Raw genomic sequence first — 20,658 nt, forward strand, 5'->3', positions numbered from 1 at the left:
GCAAGAAGAATGGCTTAAAATCCCTCTGACCACTGTGCAGGACTTGTATATGTCATTCCCAAGATGAATTGACGCTGTATTGGCCGCAAAAGGAGGCCCTACACCATACTAATAAATTATTGTGGTCTAAAACCAGGTGTTTCAGTTTCATTGTCCAACCCCTGTATGTCAAGCAACACAGTTAAAAAGCTGTGCGTGCTCCTGTGATGCTGTCTGCCTAGACCAGCTGCTCTTTGTGCGCACTGATGGTGGACGCATGCGCTACTCTGGACACAGCTCTGCCCTACTGTGCAATAGTCTTTAATCCATCGTTCTGATTAAAGGTGAAGTAGAATGGAGTCTTTGCCTCACTGGGTCCGTCTGGAACACAAACAAAGCATCTGCTCACAAAACAACTTCACACTCAGCCTTCTGCACGCACAACTACATACTCAGAGGCACCCTGCGCAAATGAACAGACAGGAAAGAAATCTCGTCAGGGTAGAGGCTGCGATGACAAACCTGCTGCTGTGAATAGCGACGACAAAGGTTAAGAAACTGTAACTGTCCAGAAAAACCAAAGCAGAATGGAACAGAAGAAAAAAAAAAAGAAATCAGCAACTAGATAATTCATAATGATGCAGTATAACAACCCCTGCATGATTTAAGCAACACATTTCCTAATTTAAATAGTGTGGTCTGCACCTCTATTGCACCTGTTATCCATTGTGCACGCAATCTTTGAAAATCACACACAACACCACTTATTGCACGTGCAATTTTGTATTTGTACAAACAATTTAGCACCCCCTATTTGAGATCTTTGAAGATCAGGGCCTTTATCTCTAAAACAATATGCAGTCTTTTTATTTATCCAGATCTTGAATCAGCTTACATCAGGTGATTTTTTTGGAAGGAATATCCCACAGGAACAAAGGCAGGTCTGAAATAATTACCTGTAGGTGAAGATGTGTGCGCTGAGAGAAAAGCAGCTATAATGGTTCACACAGTTCCACCACACAAACAGTACACATCACCCTTCTACAAAAGGCTTAGTTGGCTTCAATTAGCTGTTTCCTTGATATGAAACACAGGCTCCTTAAAGCCTCATTTACAATGTTGGTGCTTGTTTCTACTCATTAAAAAGTGAGTAAATCCACAGTGGGGCAGAAAGGAGCATCTGCACTAACTCCACATCCAGCAGCAGGGATATGGAACTCCAGCTGCTTTGGCTGATGACGAATTGTTACTCCATGGTTAGGTTTAGCCTATAGACCCAACTGTGGATGCAGATAAGCATGGATAAATAATAAAATAATAAAATAAACTGTCAATTTATAACTGTTAATGTCCTCTCATTTTCCTGTATTAATATCAGGCTGCAGACTCTCAATGCCACTTTCACAACTCCACCATTCTGAGCTCCAGCAGTCTAAAAATCCCTTCCAGTTCAAACATGCGCAAACAAAATTCAGTCTAACTTCGGTTTCAGTTCTTACATGCAGAAGAGAAGAAGAAATCATATTGCTTAAGCATCTGTCATACAACTTCCTATCTTATATACTTCCCTGGAAAACCTTCCCTGGAGAGGCTGACCTACCAAAATCACTCCAAGTGCTCATCAATGACTCATCCAAGCAACATCTAAACTCTGCACACATTACATGGCTTGGTTAAGGTCAGAGTTCATAATTTAACAATAAGAAAGAGACTGGGCAAAATGGCATCCATAGGAGAGTTCCAAGGCCAGAACCACAGCTGACCCAAAGAAACACAAAGGCCCATCTCACCAAGAAATACCTTAATGATAATAATGTTGTGGGAAATTATTCTGTAGACTGAGGAGACAAAAGTGGAACTTTTTGGAAAGTGTTTGGGTCCTGTTGCAACTGGAGTAAAACTAACAGAGAACCAACTGCAGTGATTCTGTAACCGTCTGCAGCTGCTCTGCTGCCTCGGGACCCCCACCGTGCTGCGACTGATGGAACCATAAATTCTTGTCATCAGCAAAAAATCCTGAACGAAAACCTCTGGCCATCCAGACCCCTGCTCTGTAATACTTACATCTTAGTAAAAAGGATAAAGAACATCATAACTTAATAAATTAGCCCAGACCAAACAGGTTTAATAGCTTGTAGATAATGTGCTAACTTTATATATTATAACACGTGCGAACAAAAGTAAACAAAATTTGAAATTCAGAAAGCAGAGAATACAGTCAAATGGCAATTTTTATATATGACACTGATTTCCATGGGATTCTACTAAACAATTGGGAATTGGGTCAAGGTTATTTATACCAAACCGAAGGCCCATCTTAAAATAAATGTCTGCTGCTCTGAGTTTTTCCATGTCAAAATAGGGGTTCATTAAGGAGACTGTCTTAGTTTTTGGGTTTTTTCCAATAGCACTTAACCCCTAGCTGCATTCATTAGAAACAAATAATGGAACTAAAGGTGTAAAAGATAAAAAAAACTTACTAGAATATGCTAGTGACCCAGTCTCCACTGTCCAGTGATGTAAAGCCTAAAACAATATGGAGAATTCTCAGACTGCCAGATAAAGACTACCAGATAAATCAGTCTAAAAATTGTAGGCATTGATGTTAGTGGGACACTGGCCAGTACAACTCACAAGCTAATTTCAATTACACTGGTCTAATCGAAGGTTAGTATAACTCCTGATATGGCGCAGGTATTCATTGCTAATTATGAGAAATTAGTGGAAGAAATAAAAGCTGATTAAATAAGTTGGCAAACATTTCTCCTTTGGAAACAAGTGGAAACAATACAAATAAAACATATTACCCAGACTGCTCTTTCTCTTTCAGTTTCTACCTACCCAGATATCCAGCTCAACTTTTAAAGTGATCAATAAAGCTAAATTTATATGGGAAAATAAAATACTTCTGTGTCGAAAGGAGACAGGGAGATTAAATTAAGCTGATTTGGAAAATAATATCAATAGTCTGCTCAGTTTAGATCAGTGGTTGCATTATGTGCCAAGATCATGACACTTTATGAGTGAGGATGGAATAGAGCGCCCAAATACCCAGCAGGGCACAAAACCATCTATGGGTGAGGAATACACAATGAATGGGTAAAAATACACTTAACATTTGGTCAGTGATGAGAAGGATCCTAAAATTCCCCGCTGCCAATATCTGGAGATATAATATATTTCTCCCATCAATACTAGATACTGGTTTTAGAAATTGGGAAAAAAGGACCTGTATTACAGGATGAATTTATAGAGGGAATATAGATGTGTTCTTTCAACAGCTCCAACAAAAATGTGATCTCCCATCAAATGATTGTTATAGTTACAACTTAAAGAAATATAATGAATGGCATAAAATATTTGCACCAACATCTGCAACTGAACATGTTTTTTACATTTTTATTTCACAGACTTATAAAACATTGTGAGAAGAATCCTAAGATAATAGCTTAGACATTAAGGGGAAATGTAAGTTGGATATGAATGCCATTATCTCTAAAGAAGACTGGAAATACACATGTAAAGTAGGAAATAATGACACCGACAGCCCTAACTGCAGTGAATTTGGATGGAAAAGAAAATATTCTTTATAAAACACATCTAGTTGTATCTATATCAGAATTTGAATCAACTTTATTGGACAAGTGTGTGGGCACAAACAAGGAACTTGACTTTGGCTTCCATCGCTCACATCGTATATCAACATCAGTCCAAACAAAGCCCACAAGTCATAAAAACTCTTAAATAAGGACAATGAACAGTGTGTACAGGTGTGTGTGTGTGTGTTTGTTTTTAATATAAGAAAAGGCAAGGCAGGTTGGGATTATGCAGTTTGCTTATTTATTATCCAGCAGAGTTGCTGACTGTGAAGGTTGTGAGGCACTCATTGTGTTCAACAGAGACAGCCTGGGGAAAGAAACTGTCTCTGTGATGGCTCATATTTGCCATTAGTGCTCTGTAGCGTTGACCTGAAGGTAAACGTCTAAACAGCCAGTGACCAGGATGTGTGGGGTCAACAGATATGTTAGCTGCTTTTTTTCTGATGCTAGATCTGTAAAAGTAAAATTTTGAGGGAAGGTCAGCCCTGATTATTCTTTCTGCAGACCTGATTGTTCGTTGCAGTTTGGACCTGTCCTGTTTTGTGGATGAGCCAAACCACACTGAGATGGATGAAGACAGGAAAGACTGAATAATGACAGTGCAGAAGATGACCAGCAGCTCCTGTGGAAGGCTGTACTTCTTGAGTTCAGCCTATTTTGGGCTTTCTTCTGAACAGTGTCTATGTGTGAGAACCACTTTAGGTCCCAAGAAAGGGTGGTTGTTAGGAACCGGACATGATCCACAGTCAACAAAATGTATTTGAGGATGGTGAGTAACATGGTGAGAGACAGTGTGAGTAGGTGTTCTCTGGAAGTGCACCGTCCACCATCTTCAGGGGGTTAAGCATCAGGTGGTTCTGACCACACTAGTGAACCAGCTGATCCATCTCCTGTCTGTATGCAGGCTTGTCACTGTCCCAGATCAGACCAATGACATTGGTGTCATCAGCAAACTTCAGGAGTTTCACAGATGGGTCCACTGTGGTGCAGTCATTTGTGTACAGAGAGATCTGGTGCTGATGGTTCTTGAGCTGGAGAAGATCCTTCCCAGCCTCACCTGCTGCTGTCGGTCTTTCAGGAAGCTGGTGACCCACTAACAGGTGGAGGCCGGTACTGTGAGCTGGGTGAGCTTTTGGTATAGGATATCTGTGCTGATGCTGTTGATGTCATGGATTGTTAGTTGTTCCAAGGAGCAAAGTGCAAACAGGAACTTTGGTAGCCGAATGGTGAGTAGAAACATTTATTGGTAACTGAACATTTAACTTATTCGGAGAGGCAGAACACGGAACATAAACAGAGGGTCAGGTGATGACATAGGCAGGCAAACAGTAGAATCCAGTAGTGAGCAATGAAAATCAAACAATTAAAATATAGAAGCAGGGTGGAGAAATGACCAATGAACAAGGAGAGCTAATCAGATGAACTGTAGAGCAGCTGTGGCACAGAGAATACAGAGCAACAAAAGGATGGATGCTAACTAACACAAATGAGCAGGAACAGAGAGAAGTACAGATGATTAACATACATCTGACAGGACATAGTCTAAATGTTAAAGGATCACAAGAAAAACACAAAAGAATGAACTAAAGAAATACACCTAACAATAATGAGCACAAGGAAATGAACTAAAGAAAAAACCTAAAGAACAAATTAAACAGTAAAGGAATGGTCAAAATACCCATAAAAGAAAATCAAAAGTCCAACAGCTACAGATCATGACATTCAAAGGCAGGACAGTCTCTAAAAACGAGGAGGACCACATCTTCTGTAGCAGTGTAACGTCAGAACACCAGCCTTAGTTTATATAAAAGCAGAATCCCCCACCTCTGTTTTTCCCCCGAGAGCTCCGCCCTGTAGTCCACACAAAGCATTTGGAAGCCCAGCAATGGAAGCTAGCTGTCTGGGATGTGTTCAGCAAGCCAGCTTTCAGGGAAGCATTGTGCAGCAGATCAGGGAAAGTCTGAGTTTTATGTGCAGAGAAGGAGCCGTTTGACAGGCTGTCCCACCCTTTAACCTCACCTGAATCTTTGGTAGATCCCACAGAGAGCTGCTGCTCCCAACCAGGATTTAAGAAAAACTTTCTGGTTCAATGAAAATCGGGGAGAAACTGCTCAGAGAGGATTCCCTGATGCTTAGGAGTTGCTCTCTTGTAAAAGTGGCTGCAGTATAGAAGTAGGAAACAACAGAAAAACACAGAAATACACAAAATACGAGCAAGCGAAGTACCAAGGCAACCAACTGCAGTGCCATCTTGATCTTGGAGGGGCTGCGGTCAAATTGGTGACCACACATATATCTCAAGGGACTGCCCATTATGAACACGATATTGGCAAGATATGCTGAACGCAAGAAATGTCTGGGTTTGGAGGTCTAATTGGATCCTTCTGTACGGATACTTGAAATATTTCCACTCCAGATTGATGATAGCAAGCAAATAAAATGGTTGAAGCCACACCCTTCAATGGTGGCACTATGGAAGGAGAAGTTAAAAGATCTATATCATATGGAAAACATAACTGCATGGCTACAATTAAAAAGAGAAGAATTTTAAGCTAAGTGATCCCTGATAACTTCAATGTCTTTGATTTGTGTGATGAAGGTAGATGATGGATAATGTAAGTTTAGTATGGTATTATATATTATTTCTGTATTTCAACTATACATTTTCTTTTTCACTTCCATTTTCCCATTGTAAAAGTAATACCTAGGTTGTCTCCACATAATGCTCTTTTCAAAACAATAATGATGGATTAACTCAAGGCAACAATCCTGTTGGCTGATCAAATGCTTCAGAATCTCACTGTCTTACTCTTCTCATCAGAAATGATTTCTGAGTCTTATTTCTGAGTCTTATATATATCACTCCCTCGACCCGTGAAGCCAGTTCTCCCCTACAAAGGTCAGCTGGTGCAGGCCTGTGACTGCCTTGTTTGGTGAGACAGTAGCAGACAGACCTGTCAGCAAAAAGAATTGCATTTGCAAACATGACAGTGTCCAATATTTGTCTAGTGTGTCATAGTGTGATTATGCACTTGTGTGTTTGGGTTTGAGTCTAATATTTCTCACTGAAAAGTATTTACTTCTTTTTGAAAAGGCCAGAATGTTCTGAGACATTATTGTCAATGCAAGGAATTTCTGATAAGAAATATATATTTCATAATAAAGGTTTAATATGTATGAATACATTTGTGTTCTCTGGGTAATAGCATAGCATAGCAAAGCCTGGACCTCACTGCCTTCTTTAACATTCTTATTTAAATGCAGCATCAAATCACAATAGAATAGAAAGCAAAAAACAAAAATTGAAATCAGAAAGAAAAATGGAGGAAATATACAAGAACATGTTCTGGACTTGGCAAATGAGAGTCATGCTGGTGGTTTGTTTAATTTATTCTTCATTTTGTAGACATTTGATATTTACCAGCTAAACTTGACCAAACTTAGTAATCTTCAGTGTAACCATCTGTTGCCTGTCCCTGATCCAGAGTGCTTTGACTTCCTCTCTGTTGACACCCTGCCTCCATCTTCCATGTGAGCCTCAACCAGAGCCACAGGCCTCAGCTGTCGACTCTTAGTATTCCTGCTGCCAAGCAGGGACCCACGGGAGTTCTAACGAACGGCACACACACCCAACCCATATGCAGCCTTCACCTTCCTCATCTGGCCCCCCTCTGGCCATGGCACACTCTGTGTGTGTGTGTGTGTGTGTGTGTGTGTGTGTGTGTGTGTGTGTGTGTGTGTGTGTTGATGAGCTTACATCACAGTGAAAGACTATTAGCCCAGCGATTTTCATTTTTGCACATTTGGTATTTTGTCCATTATTTTTTATCCTGTTCATTTCCCTCACAGTAATGTTTCTGCACTAATACAAGGTTTGCATTATTGATGAATGGCCCCCACCTCCTCCTCCCATATGTCTGGGAAGAGGGATAGAGGGGTAGAAGGGTGGAGAAGATGGATGGGTAGAAAAGAGGGAGGAAATGGGTAGATAGATAAATAGGGTGTGCTAGACAAAAGACACGCCTGGATGGAGGGATAGATGGCTTGAAGGATAGATGGACAGAAAGATGGAAAATTCTAAATGAGGTATCTTGGCCAGTTTGCCTGCCCCCCAGGAAACAACACAGTGGACAATGCTTATTGTACAGGGATCCAAGCCATTTGGTTCTGCTTCTCACAAACCAATATGAGGAAAGGTTCAAAACACACAGACCAAACACAGAAAACAGCAAATTGAATTTGGTTGAATTGAGCAGATTTTGCCAACGTAAGCGTTGAGGCTAAACGAGAGCGTTTTTGAAACCTGGAGGGGTGTGGTTGGGAGGAATGGCCCTCCCATTCTGAACCCCATGCAAATCTTGAGGGTCTGCTGGGAACACCTGGCGGAGTCTGCCGTGAGGCGGAGCTTCAACTCACACCTCCAGGAGAGCTTCAAACACATTCCAAGGGAGGTGGGGGACGTTGAGTCAGAGTGGGCCATGTTCTGCGCCTCCATTGCCAAGGTGGCTTGGTCGCAAGGTTGTTGGTGCCTGTTGCGGCAGCAATCCTCGAACCCGCTGGTGGACACCGGCGGTGAGAGATGCTGTCAGGCTGAAGAAGGAGTCCTATCAGGTCGTTTTGGCCTGTGGGACTCTAGAAGCAGCTGATGGGTAACGGCAGTCCAAGCGGCATGCGGCTCGGGTGGTTGCTGAGGCAAAAACTTGGGCGTGGGAGAAGTTCGGAGAGGCCATGGGAAACCACTTCCACACGGCTTCAAGGCAATTCTGGTCCACCATCCTGCGTCTCAGGGGAGGGAAGAAGTACACCATCGACAAATTTTACAATGGGGAGGGTATGCTGTTGACCTCATATCGCGACGTTGTGGGTCGGTGGGCGGAGTACCTCAAAATTCCACTGGATTGGCAGAACGGGGTGGTGGTCCCCCTATTCAAAAAGGGGGAGTGTGTTCCAACTTGGGGAGTCACACTTTTAAGCCTCCCTGGTAAGGTCTATTCGGGGTTCTGGAGAGGAGGGTCAGTCGGACAGTCGAACCTCGGATTCAAGAAAAGCAGTGTGGTTTTCGTCCTGTTCGTGGAACACTGGACCAGTTCTACACCCTCAGCAAGGTCCTGGAGGGTGCATGGGAGTTCGCCCAACCAGTCTACATGTGCTTTGTGGACTTTCAGAAGGTGTTCAACCATGTCCCTCGAGAAATCCTGTGGGGGGTACTCCGAGAGTGTGGGGTACCAGGCCCTTTGATACGGGCTGTTAGGTCCCTGTACGTGTCAGAGCTTGGTCCACATTGCCGGCAATAAGTCAGACTCATTTCCGGTGAAGGTTGGACTCCGCCAAGGTTGCCCTTTGTCACCGATTCTCTTCATAACTTTTCTGGACAGAAGTTCTAGGCGCAGCCAAGGTGTTGAGGGGATCAGTTTTGGTGGCCATAGGATTGCATCTCTGCCCATAGGATTGCATGATTTTTGCGGATGATGTGGTCCCATTGGCTTCATCTACAGCTCTCACTGGAGCACTTCACAGCCGAGTTTGAAGCTGCCGGGATGAGAATATGAAGATATTTCCAAAACATTTAGGACAGCTGCCAGTAAATTCACTTGAAGGTACAATAATGCAACGCTCTCAGAACCTGGAAAAAAACTGAGAGCTACACCAGTAAGATAAATCCTAAGGTTAATGGCAGGGCAATTAGAAAAGAGAGTCTGGCTGTTCGGAAGCGTTAAAGTAGAAAGCATCTTCTCTCTAATAGGATTCATGGCTTAGGTTTCAAAGCTACATCTGAAACTCAAGACTTCTGGAACAATGTCAGCAAAGTAGAGATGTTTGGACATCTCACCTCACAATGTTGGGAGAAAACCAAACATAACTTGGAGTAGAGCTGCTGCTCCTTCACATTGAGAGGAGTCAGCTAAGGTGGCTCGGGCATTTGTTTCAAAACACCCCTGGATCCAGAACACACTGGAATGACTATGTCTCCCGGCTAGCCTATAAACACCTTGAGCTCCCCCCAGAGGAGCAGGAGGAGATGTTAGGGGAGAGGGAAGTGTGGGTGTCTCAGCTGAGAATGCTGAGACCCAGTCTCACATAAGCGGAAGACGGCGACAACAAACAGCTGTTGTACACAGTGAAGCAGCGAGAAATTCTGCATCAATTCTTACAAACATTTGGAGAAACATCAGAGCATAAGTTGCCAGCCCACTCACCAAAGTCAGCAAGTTTTAGCTCTCCGGTGTCGCTGATGAGCAGGTTTTGAGGTTTCAGGTCACGGTGAAGAATGTACCTCTGGTGAATGTAAGACAGGCCTCTCAACAACTGGTACAGGAAGAGCTGAAAGACAAGAGACAAACTGGTGAACAACTGGAAGTAACTTTTACTCTGTGTCCAGATTCATTCATCAGCAGGCATTAGCCCTGCATTAATTCAGAAAAAAACAGCTCAATAAATGACCTTCTTTATTATGAAGTTGCAACCACTAATATCATACAGATCAATCACTGCAGAGGAAGGACGACACTTACTGTTTCTTCCAGCAAAACTGCTGTAAAATGCTGCATTGATTGGTCAGAGTAATTTCCTATTGCTTCAAAATTAAATCACAGCTTTTACTTTATGTGTTTTACACTTACTGAAAAAAAGAGCAGAAAGCAGAGCTGTGTAGGGATGTGACAGATGTTGCTGAAATAAACAATAGAAAAAAAGGTGCAGGTTGGGTGCCTGAGATTCGTTTCTGCAAAGGGCGGAAAATCAATGGAAGGGAGCATGAGGACTGCTGACAGCAGGGAGGAAGTGCACACTGCTGTAAGAAAATCTGTCAACTTTGAACCAGAAGGGAGATTTTCTTCTTCGCTCACCATGTCTGTACATGTCTCTGAATCAATCCCACTCCTGAATAATGGATCTTTGATCAACAGTTACATGCAAATAAACACTGTAGTAAATGAATTTACTGCAATGATGTGCAGAAAGCTTATTTTCTGTACAGGTTTCTGCTTCTCATTGACGTTTTTTTTATCTTTATTCTTCAAACATAATTTGTATTAGGTTGGCAATTCAAATCTGAGGATAAACAACATCTGTGGTTTGAATGATTTATGCACACCTATAGCAAAAGAAAGGATGATTGTAATTTAAATCATGATTTTATAATTATTTAGATCTAACCTGTCTAAAGAAACACAGCAGATTCCTCAGTTTGTTCTTTAAACAAAAGTGTAGCCATAAAACTAAGTGGGAAATTAAGTACACCCCGTGGTCCAGCACTTTGTGGATCCATGTTTTAGTTGTTAATCCGTTGTTGTCTAACTTTCTCAGACAGTCACATGGCCATGGAGGAATTTTGGTTTGCTGAGGTTTGCACACAGTTGATTCTGCACAGGTACCAACATTTATATCAGATTGAGCATTGAACTTTGAGCCATCCCCACACAATGATTCTTTAAGTTTCCAGTCTTGCATATTTGCTAGTTTATTTGGAATTAATAGCATGTTGTGTGACGCAGTTTCAGCCAAGCTTGAGCTGACAGCCTCATATTTTACTCTAGAATGTAGCGTTTAACCTAATTATTACAATCAAGCCCTCCACTGCTGTGCTTGACAACAGGTTGTTTGCCCTTATACGCTGGCTGGTTAAGGTCAAACACCACTACTTTGATTTCATTTGTCCAGTATTGGAGAAGTTCTGTGATTTGTTCAGCTCACAATGTAAGTTCTGCTGGTATATTCCCATAGCACCCCTTCAAAACAAGCACAGGTGGTTTTGTCCTTTTCTAATTATAATTTCAAAAACTTAAACATTGAACATGTTGACTGAGGTAACTTTAGATTTAGACACAAGTCTAAATGTAAGACTCCAGACGTGGCTTAGACTCATGATTGGGGACTTGAGTCTCATTAACAACCTTCAACTCATGTAATCCGGAGTGCAATGAAACGCAGCTTTGACAGGAATGAACTTTATGCAAATATTTTCCTGTAAAAGGGTGCGCTTGATTTGTTGCCAAGTGATGTTCATGGACATGTTCTTCTCGTGTTAGCTGAAGCTTCATAACAATGACCACACAGAAATCTCTCCAACTGAATGCTGTAAGAAATGACTTTCGGTTGTTTCATAAACTAACTTAGCTTCAACATCTTTTTCTCCTGCTGTTGAGTTTCCCGAATCGGAAGCTACAACTGGAACCCAACTTCAGCTTCGTCGCGTCCTTCTGGGTCAAAAGAAGAGCCTCTGCAGAAGCGAACTGTTGAGTCACGTGATCAAACGAGCGTAATTTGATTGGCTAAAAGGCGCTAGACTCTTCTTCTTCTTGGATTTTTTTTGGCAGGTGGCATCCAATGTTAAGATGCATTATCAGCTGCTTGACTCGATCTAGTGCTGATTGCTTTGGCATGAGTCACCACAAGGTCAACACATTTCCAGGGCAATTTTTGCAGGCGAATTTTAGTACAAAAAAAAATTTCAGGGCACTTGTTTCTTGAGTTTGGTTATTAAAGTCTCACCTGAGACGTGTTCTGACACAAACACAATAAAAGTGGTTCTTTTACAGTACCTTTACATAAAACAGAACCTTTACATAAAAATGCCTGAATCCAAATATGCTGTCATGTCAATAAGGAAGATGAAATTACATTTAAATTTATTTTTTTTATTTGAATTAATGCACTCCACCGTTTAATTTATACAATGCTTCTCAAGCGATCATCAAACCAAAGTTAATCTCCAACACAAATTCCATCTCTAATACATGCCTTCTTCATAAAGTACCTGCTGCTGTCACTATGATCCCTTCAAGAGGTAAACAAACCCTAAATGCAGAGTCAGCACAGTTTTTTCGTTTCCTGCCTCAGAGATCAGGCAGTATATCAACCCTGCTTCTGTAAACATGTCACTCAGCAAATAATGAGGCGTGCAAGACGCAGCTCTTCATTTTACTCCAATTCCGCCAATCCCCTCTCATTTCTCTCCTCTCACTGATACTCGGGTCGTGGCCAATTAATCTGATTGAAGCAGCGTGGAGTCCAATCAGGGATGGGGCCCTGTCTGGCATCTGGAGTCACTGGGTCAACAGCTTACTATTCCTCTACTCGGCGGGGGAGAGATGAACCATGGTGAGGAAAATTAGCATGGGAAATTTGTGTTTGCTCATGTATATCAAAGACCCTTCTGAAAAAGCCTCACCCTGTCATGGCTCTAATAAAATGAAAGAAAAATCTCTTTTCTTCTTCTCTCTTCAAACCCAGCCATGAACGAGCATGTTTCTTTTTCTAAGGTTTGACTTCAGCTGCAAACACCTGACTTCTATTTGCATTTTAATAATAAAGTGATGGAGGATAAACGAGGCTATTTATGCAGCTTTGACTGGAGTAACACTACTTGTTCCCCCCACAACATGAAGCAGGTTTCAAGGCAAATAACGTACAACGTCTTAATATAAGGCACAAAGCTTCGGTTTCAATAAATGGTCCTGTTTTACTCGGGAATGTGATTATTTTCACATTTATAATGGATAGTAAAATAAGAAAACAAAATGTTAATTTGACAGATACATTACTACATTATTACAGATACATTATTAGAAAGAAGTGTCAGTTCTAGAGTTGGGCATCGTCAATAAAATTTACGATTCTGATTCTTTGTTCAGATTCCAGTCCCTATCGATATTTGATTCCGATTCTTTTAAGAGGCAGAGCGGTTTTATTTCATATGTTCTTAACTGCTTCTATTTTTCTTTTTTACATAAATTATTTATTGCTCATGCACCAACCGGATAGATTTAATTTTCATTGTACTTCTGACAATGAAAATAAAGGATATTTTATTTTATTCAAGTTTCATAAATTTCATTTGGACCACTTCTTAAAACCAGAACTATGACTTGGAAAGCTGGAGTTTTCAAACCAGCCCCAACCTTAAATTCCAATATGACTGCCACCTATATAAATATTTTGTGTTCGGTGCCACATGTTGTTACATAAAGCATTAATAGACCTAATGTTTGTCTCATTATTCTAGCTTTTTGTTATTGATTAATGCAATATCCCTGAAGAATCTTCAGTTTATGCATTGATGTGTGAGTTTGTTTAATCATGATGCATTATTAGTTCTTTACTGTGGAAGAAATGAGCTGTCTGACTGGAGTTAAATCAACCATTAACATAATCTATCACCTGAGGAATGACCCTACTGCATGGAAAATGATCCATCATCAGCACATTAATAAACACGCCACCATTTTTCTAAATGATTAAATACTTATTGCAGTCATACCCAGGGCAATCAAAGCTCTGCCTCAAGATAAGCATTATGAAAAAGTGGGTTGCCTCTGTTATCCATGTGTAGAATATAGTGGAGTGTCTGTTTTGTCTGATATTCAATGTGTAGCAAGGAATAAGGCAATGCATCAAAGTGACAGCCTTACACTGGGGTTCATAGTTTTACACATTCTCTGGAACAAAGTAAAGGAAAACGGAGTAAGGCAGTAGATTAAATCCACCAGAGGTAACAAGTCAGATATGTAGACATTAAAATAAAATATCAGAATCCACCCCCCACATCTGGCAACAGAATCATCAGAAAAGACTGGAAGAAGCTTGATAAAAATGTTTCCACCGCCAGGAACATAAAGTCTCTCAGTAAGTGTGTCATTAAATTAATGAGAAATCTCTAAACAGAGACCAAAAAAAAAATGATGTGAGGCATCAGGAACATATTCTAGTTGTATTTTGGGAATTCCAATTGTTCCCAAATCAACTGGAAGAAATACTGTTATCCACAGTAAAGTTCTGTTATTGGCCCAGGTGGAGATTTCAGTAAATCTCTGGAGTAAATTAGACAGAAGGCACCTTTGCAGGTCTCCAGAATATCTCAACAGGCTACCATCACTGGTGACCTCCATGCGCTGAAGACCTGTCCGGCTGTAAAGTATTAAAATCTAGAAATAAAAACGAGCAAACCTTGAGGTTACGCAGTTCTTCTATAAAGGTATAAGCATGATCACAATTTTAGTTGCTGAGGGTGAAACAAGGTCTAAAGGCATGGGATCTTGCAATATTAAAATTGTACAGCATTTCTTGACAAAGTGACGTAAGTCTTACAAAGTGTTATTCAGCTGTTGTCAGCACTTCATCCAGTGAGATAAGTCTAAGGTATTACTATAAGCCTCATGTGAAGGTAGGGCTTTAAGTTTGACAGCCTGTATCCATGCTTAAGACTGTGGTAGTTCTAGAGTTGTTGCCCTCTTTTGTTGACAAAGTAGGGTAATAAAATATGTTTCCATTACATTTAACCCCTTAGTGTGAGTTTACTTTAGTGTGTATGTTTTTGCTGTCAAATGTTAAACAAAGTTAATAAAGTTTACATTGGGAATTAGAATTTAGCAAACAAATTTAAATTCAGGTATTTAGTGTAGTCATTTTACATAATTTTGTGCACTAGATGGTGGCAAAGTGCTTCCTATATGATCTTTGGTATGTGTAGAATATGCACCATCTGCTCTTCATGGTATACATACACCTCCAACTGTTTCTGGTTTTACCGCAGAGCAGATGTTTGTTCACACATGTTCAACACATATACCAAGAATAATAAAGTCGGGAATCTGCCACCACTTAGTGGTCAGAATGTGAATGAACCAATTATGACATTCATGTAATAAGCTGTATTTAAACTACTGTGGTGACGGATCAGAATGGATTGCACAGAATTTTACGTTTAAGCAGGTTTTATACATAGTTTTGATTAAGCTCACATTTCTGTATTTAGATTGTTTTCTGCAGGTCTGTAATATTTTAACCTTAAATGTCATGTTTGCATTAGATGTAAGCAAAAAATCCTCATAAGTAACAGAAATAAAGGCTTAAAAACATTGGTCTTTGTGGAATTAATCTACATAATGTGTTTCACTCAGTGAATTGAGTTATTGAAATAATGTTTTAACAATATTCACATGTATTGAATTGGTTTGTATATTTATATTTAAATGAACAATATCTAATTTAGCATTACTTGCTAAATATGAAAGCATTTGTATTTTTTACATTATGGTTTATACTCTGGCATTAAGGGGTTCAAGTGTTTTGGCAGCATTTTGGGTACTCTGAATAAAATTGCTAAAGTTGGTGTCTCATTTGTGACTTATTTGGAGCTTAACTAAGGGGATATGGGATATTTCATACAGGTCCTTCTCAAAAAATTAGCATATTGTGATAAAGTTTATTATTTTCCATAATGTCATGATGAAAATTTAACATTCATATATTTTAGATTCATTGCACACTAACTGAAATATTTCAGGTCTTTTATTGTCTTAATACAGATGATTTTGGCATACAGCTCATGAAAATACAAAATTCCTATCTCACAAAATTAGCATATTTCATCCGACCAATAAAAGAAAAGTGTTTTTAATACAAAAAACGTCAACCTTCAAATAATCATGTACAGTTATGCACTCAATACTTGGTCGGGAATCCTTTTGCAGAAATGACTGCTTCAATGCGGCGTGGCATGGAGGCAATCAGCCTGTGGCACTGCTGAGGTCTTATGGAGGCCCAGGATGCTTCGATAGCGGCCTTTAGCTCTTCCAGAGTGTTGGGTCTTGAGTCTCTCAATGTTCTCTTCACAATATCCCACAGATTCTCTATGGGGTTCAGGTCAGGAGAGTTGGCAGGCCAATTGAGCACAGTGATACCATGGTCAGTAAACCATTTACCAGTTTTTTTGGCACTGTGAGCAGGTGCCAGGTCGCGCTGAAAAATGAAATCTTCATCTCCATAAAGCTTTTCAGCAGATGGAAGCATGAAGTGCTCCAAAATCTCCTGATAGCTAGCTGCATTGACCCTGCCCTTGATAAAACACAGTGGACCAACACCAGCAGCTGACATGGCACCCCAGACCATCACTGACTATGGATACATGACACTGGACTTCTGGCATTTTGGCATTTCCTTCTCCCCAGTCTTCCTCCAGACTCTGGCACCTTGATTTCCGAATGACATGCAGAATTTGCTTTCATCCGAAAAAAGTACTTTGGACCACTGAGCAACAGTCCAGTGCTGCTTCTCTGTAGCCCAGGTCAGGCGCTTCTGCCGCTGTTTCTGGTTCAAAAGTGGCTTGACCTGGGGAATGCGGCACCTGTAGCCCATTTCCTGCACACGCTTGTGCACCGTAGCTCTGAATGTTTCTACTCCAGACTCAGTCCACTGCTTCCGCAGGTCCCCCAAGGTCTGGAATCGGCCCTTCTCCACAATCTTCCTCAGGGTCCGGTCACCTCTTCTCGTTGTGCAGCGTTTTCTGCCACACTTTTTCCTTCCCACAGACTTCCCACTGAGGTGCCTTGATACAGCACTCTGGGAACAGCCTATTCGTTCAGAAATTTCTTTCTGTGTCTTACCCTCTTGCTTGAGGGTGTCAATAGTGGCCTTCTGGACAGCAGTCAGGTCGGCAGTCTTACCTATGATTGGGGTTTTGAGTGATGAACCAGACTGGGAGTTTTAAAGGCCTCAGGAATCTTTTGCAGGTGTTTAGAGTTAACTCGTTGATTCAGATGATTAGGTTCATAGCTCGTTTAGAGACCCTTTTAATGATATGCTAATTTTGTGAGATAGGAATTTTGGGTTTTCATGAGCTGTATGCCAAAATCATCCGTATTAAGACAATAAAAGACCTGAAATATTTCAGTTAGTGTGCAATGAATCTAAAATATATGAATGTTAAATTTTCATCATGACATTATGGAAAATAATGAACTTTATCACAATATGCTAATATTTTGAGAAGGACCTGTAGTTTTGTTTTCGAGCCTGGGCACCTCTAAAATGCTAAAGAAGCAGACCCTAACTAGATAATACTACACTGACAATGAAAACACAAAAGGTCAATGCAATACTATTTTGTCATTAGGACCACCATAAAAAGTGAAAAAACATGAAAACCACATGGAATATTCTGCACTGAATACAAATTATTTAAAATTTTGCTCTATGACCGGGAAAAGGCTTACAAATCAAATTTCCCATAATTAAGTCAAGGTAACACCAACACTTGACTGCTGATTTCATTAGAAAAAGCCCAGAAATTTATTTTTTACAGTGCCTGTAAACAGAACCAGAAGGACACTGAAATTAAGACAATGACAGCACAGAAGTTAGCATCATAGAAACAAATACTTACACTGACAATTCCCCTCAGCACTGTTCCACTAACATGAGTAAACACTGTGAAATCAGTGAGGAAGAGACCAAATGAAGGAGTGTTAAATGGAGTGAAAAAAACTCAACCATCTGCCAGCAGGCACAGAAAAGAGCCTCCATCTTTTCCACTAAATATCAGTAAAACGTCTTTAATGGGCTGAATCAGAGATAGCATCAACCTGCTCAACCTGAGGAACTGGCACCAAATGACTATAAAGCCCCACATAGACCCAGAATCATTCTTGGCTCATATTTAAATGTTGAGCTCTGGTGTACTGCAGTCATCCACTGTGTAATTCTACGCTTGCTGAAACAACGCTACACAGGAGAAATACAGGAACAAAAAAAAACACTTTCAGTGGGGGTATTTTGGATGGTTCCATCAAATCATCATACCAAACAGCCCGATGACAAAACTGTACAGAAGGCAGAGTTCTAATCTGGCAACTTCAATCCAAGTAGAAGAAATTAATGAAAACACTATCAGAGAGATGTGTTTGAACTAGGATGTTGGTATATATCTCTTCTATCTAAATTTTATATCAAAATAAAATAATCAGATAAAATTGACTCAAATCTAATTGAAAATCTAACAAGAATAGAGACTGAAACTCATTAAAAGTAGCCTTCATATTTATTTAAAATGTAAAATTCATTTTTCATGACAGAATCATTGATCCTCTGGCATATGTAACAGTGGGCAGGATGCCCGAAACAAAAAATCAGAAGTGCTTATACCCCTAGTCACAAATATATATGGTGCCTGAGGTAATTAATGATTCAACATTGCTCTCATTTGACACTGTAGCAGGAGTCAACCAGGCTGCCACACATTTTTTGGACATGACAAAAAATAAGCTTTGAATGGAGCTTTGCAAATGTGATATGGAATGGGCTGCAAAAGGGCTGCAAAAGTCACAGAAATGAGCCCATTATAATATGGCTTAATCTCACACTACACTGAATATTTTCTCAACTCTACATGCTGGACTGGCAACAACCTCACCTGCTTTCTAAATGATCCACTTAATTATAATTTTACCAACTTCAGGGCACTATTTAAACCTTAATGCCTGGAAGCTCAGTTGATCATTAAATATGGAAAAGACAATAAAACGCAATGGTGAAATCATAGGAAATAACATACCCCATTCTAAGACAGAGGAAAACTTTGAATTTTACACCCTTCATCCCAATATACATATACAAACACTGTAAAACTGCAGTTCATCAAAATTGACAAGTATGCTTGAAAGATAAGACAGGACTTGATGTTCCAAATAGTATGCTAATTTCTTCCCTTTAAGAGCCACATAACACACATTTCTCTATACACGAACATACATGGCTGAGACAAAAGATTTAATTAAAAGCTTAATCTAGACTCATCTGACCAAAGGACAAAGTTCCAGTTAAAGTCCCAATACAGTTTAGCAAACTCCCAAGTTTCCATAATCGAAGGTGGGACAAAAAAGGCTTTTAAGCCTAACTTAATACTTTTTACAGAAATGTGTTGATCCAAGATGCCACTCTTAGCTGCACTTGTCTCACAATGACTTTTGTTTTCAACTTCCTTATCATCCTCACAGAAGAACGGCTAACATAAATGCAGCTTGTTTTACAGTTTGATCATCTTGTAGTAATGACAAAAAAGATGTAATAATAAGTGGTGCCAATAAATTGTGCCACCAGTGTTTTTTTAAAACAATTATTTCTTAGTGCAGGATTTTTCCACACTCAATAACTGTGCTTTTTATGCAAATACAAGATTAATTCATTTTTACATTTTTACCAGGGGTGCTTGCAAGTGTGTGTGTGTGTGTGTGTGTGTGTGTGTGGAGACAGAGGTGTGGGGGTGGGGTGGGGTGGCATGGGGTTAAAATAAAAATAGAAGTGAGAAAACACAGCGCTGATGTTAAAATGACTATTGCACTGACAACATTTGCTTTGCTAATAACTGAAGTGCTTTCAGCTCTCGCTAAACTTAATTATGAGGAACTTATTCTGGGCTTGTAGGCATGGATTGTGATCATTTTACCACTGATATACAAGGATGTCAGTGAGTCAGGGCCCTTCATCTTACCAGGCCTAATGTAATAAAAAGAGCACTTCAGCGGCAGTCTGAATGAGGTCATGCTTGCTGGTTGGATTACAGCTGTAGTGCACATGATGCACAAAGGGTTAATGACACTGTGCCACAAAACAGGTTTCACCCAGGATCATCTACTTCAAGCACAGGCTTAAGTACAGTTTCAACTGAAGCTGAAGTGACACTCACACATGCTCACACTTCTGTGGTCGATGACCATTAATTACATAAGCAGTGATTGTTATTATTGTTATTATTGTCTTTGCATGCTAATGTGATCAGGCAGCGGAGACACTAATAGCTTTTATGCAACTGATTAGTGAACAACAGCACATCTGTGTGGCTTTAACCCTCCTCATGATACTTATGCTCAAGTTGCTGCTGGCCTGTGGCTGAATGTAACATAAGTCTGCCTCTTTTAAACTCGGCCAGACGCTCTAAAAGAAAAGTGAGTAAAGTGAAAGAGTTAGCTTAAAATAGATAAATAAGTTAAAGGACAAGACCACACAAAGCAGAAGTCAACACTGAAGACATGTTCACAAACATGGAACAGTGTTCAGAACAGCTCAGTGTAAATATTTCGTTAAGTTTATCTTGATAAAATAAAGTGACAAGTAAAATGTAAAATTTAAAACTACCCACATTGATTCTTCTGGGACAGTTTAATTTATTTTAAGAAAAATAGAGATATGTTCTTATGAAACTTGCTCTTGTTTTCGGTCATATTTTATTTGCTTATTTAATTTGATTTGAATGTTTTATTATAGTATTGTTACTGTGTTCGTAACTTTTTTTTTTTTCAGGTCTCTC

At 40.1% G+C, this 20,658-nt stretch overlaps 1 protein-coding gene across 1 annotated transcript in view; it reads right to left on the reverse strand.

The window, feature by feature from the left end:
• The window catches only part of cdk14 (cyclin-dependent kinase 14), a 264,192-nt gene that overhangs the window by 138,971 nt on the left and 104,563 nt on the right, over positions 1-20,658 (reverse strand). The window contains exon 8 of the mRNA XM_047360592.1: positions 9,776-9,899. Coding sequence (XP_047216548.1) covers positions 9,776-9,899 — 124 coding nt within the window. The remainder of the gene's footprint in view (positions 1-9,775; positions 9,900-20,658) is intronic.

This window comes from Girardinichthys multiradiatus, chromosome 3, assembly GCF_021462225.1.
Source record: "Girardinichthys multiradiatus isolate DD_20200921_A chromosome 3, DD_fGirMul_XY1, whole genome shotgun sequence".
NCBI lineage: Eukaryota > Metazoa > Chordata > Actinopteri > Cyprinodontiformes > Goodeidae > Girardinichthys > Girardinichthys multiradiatus.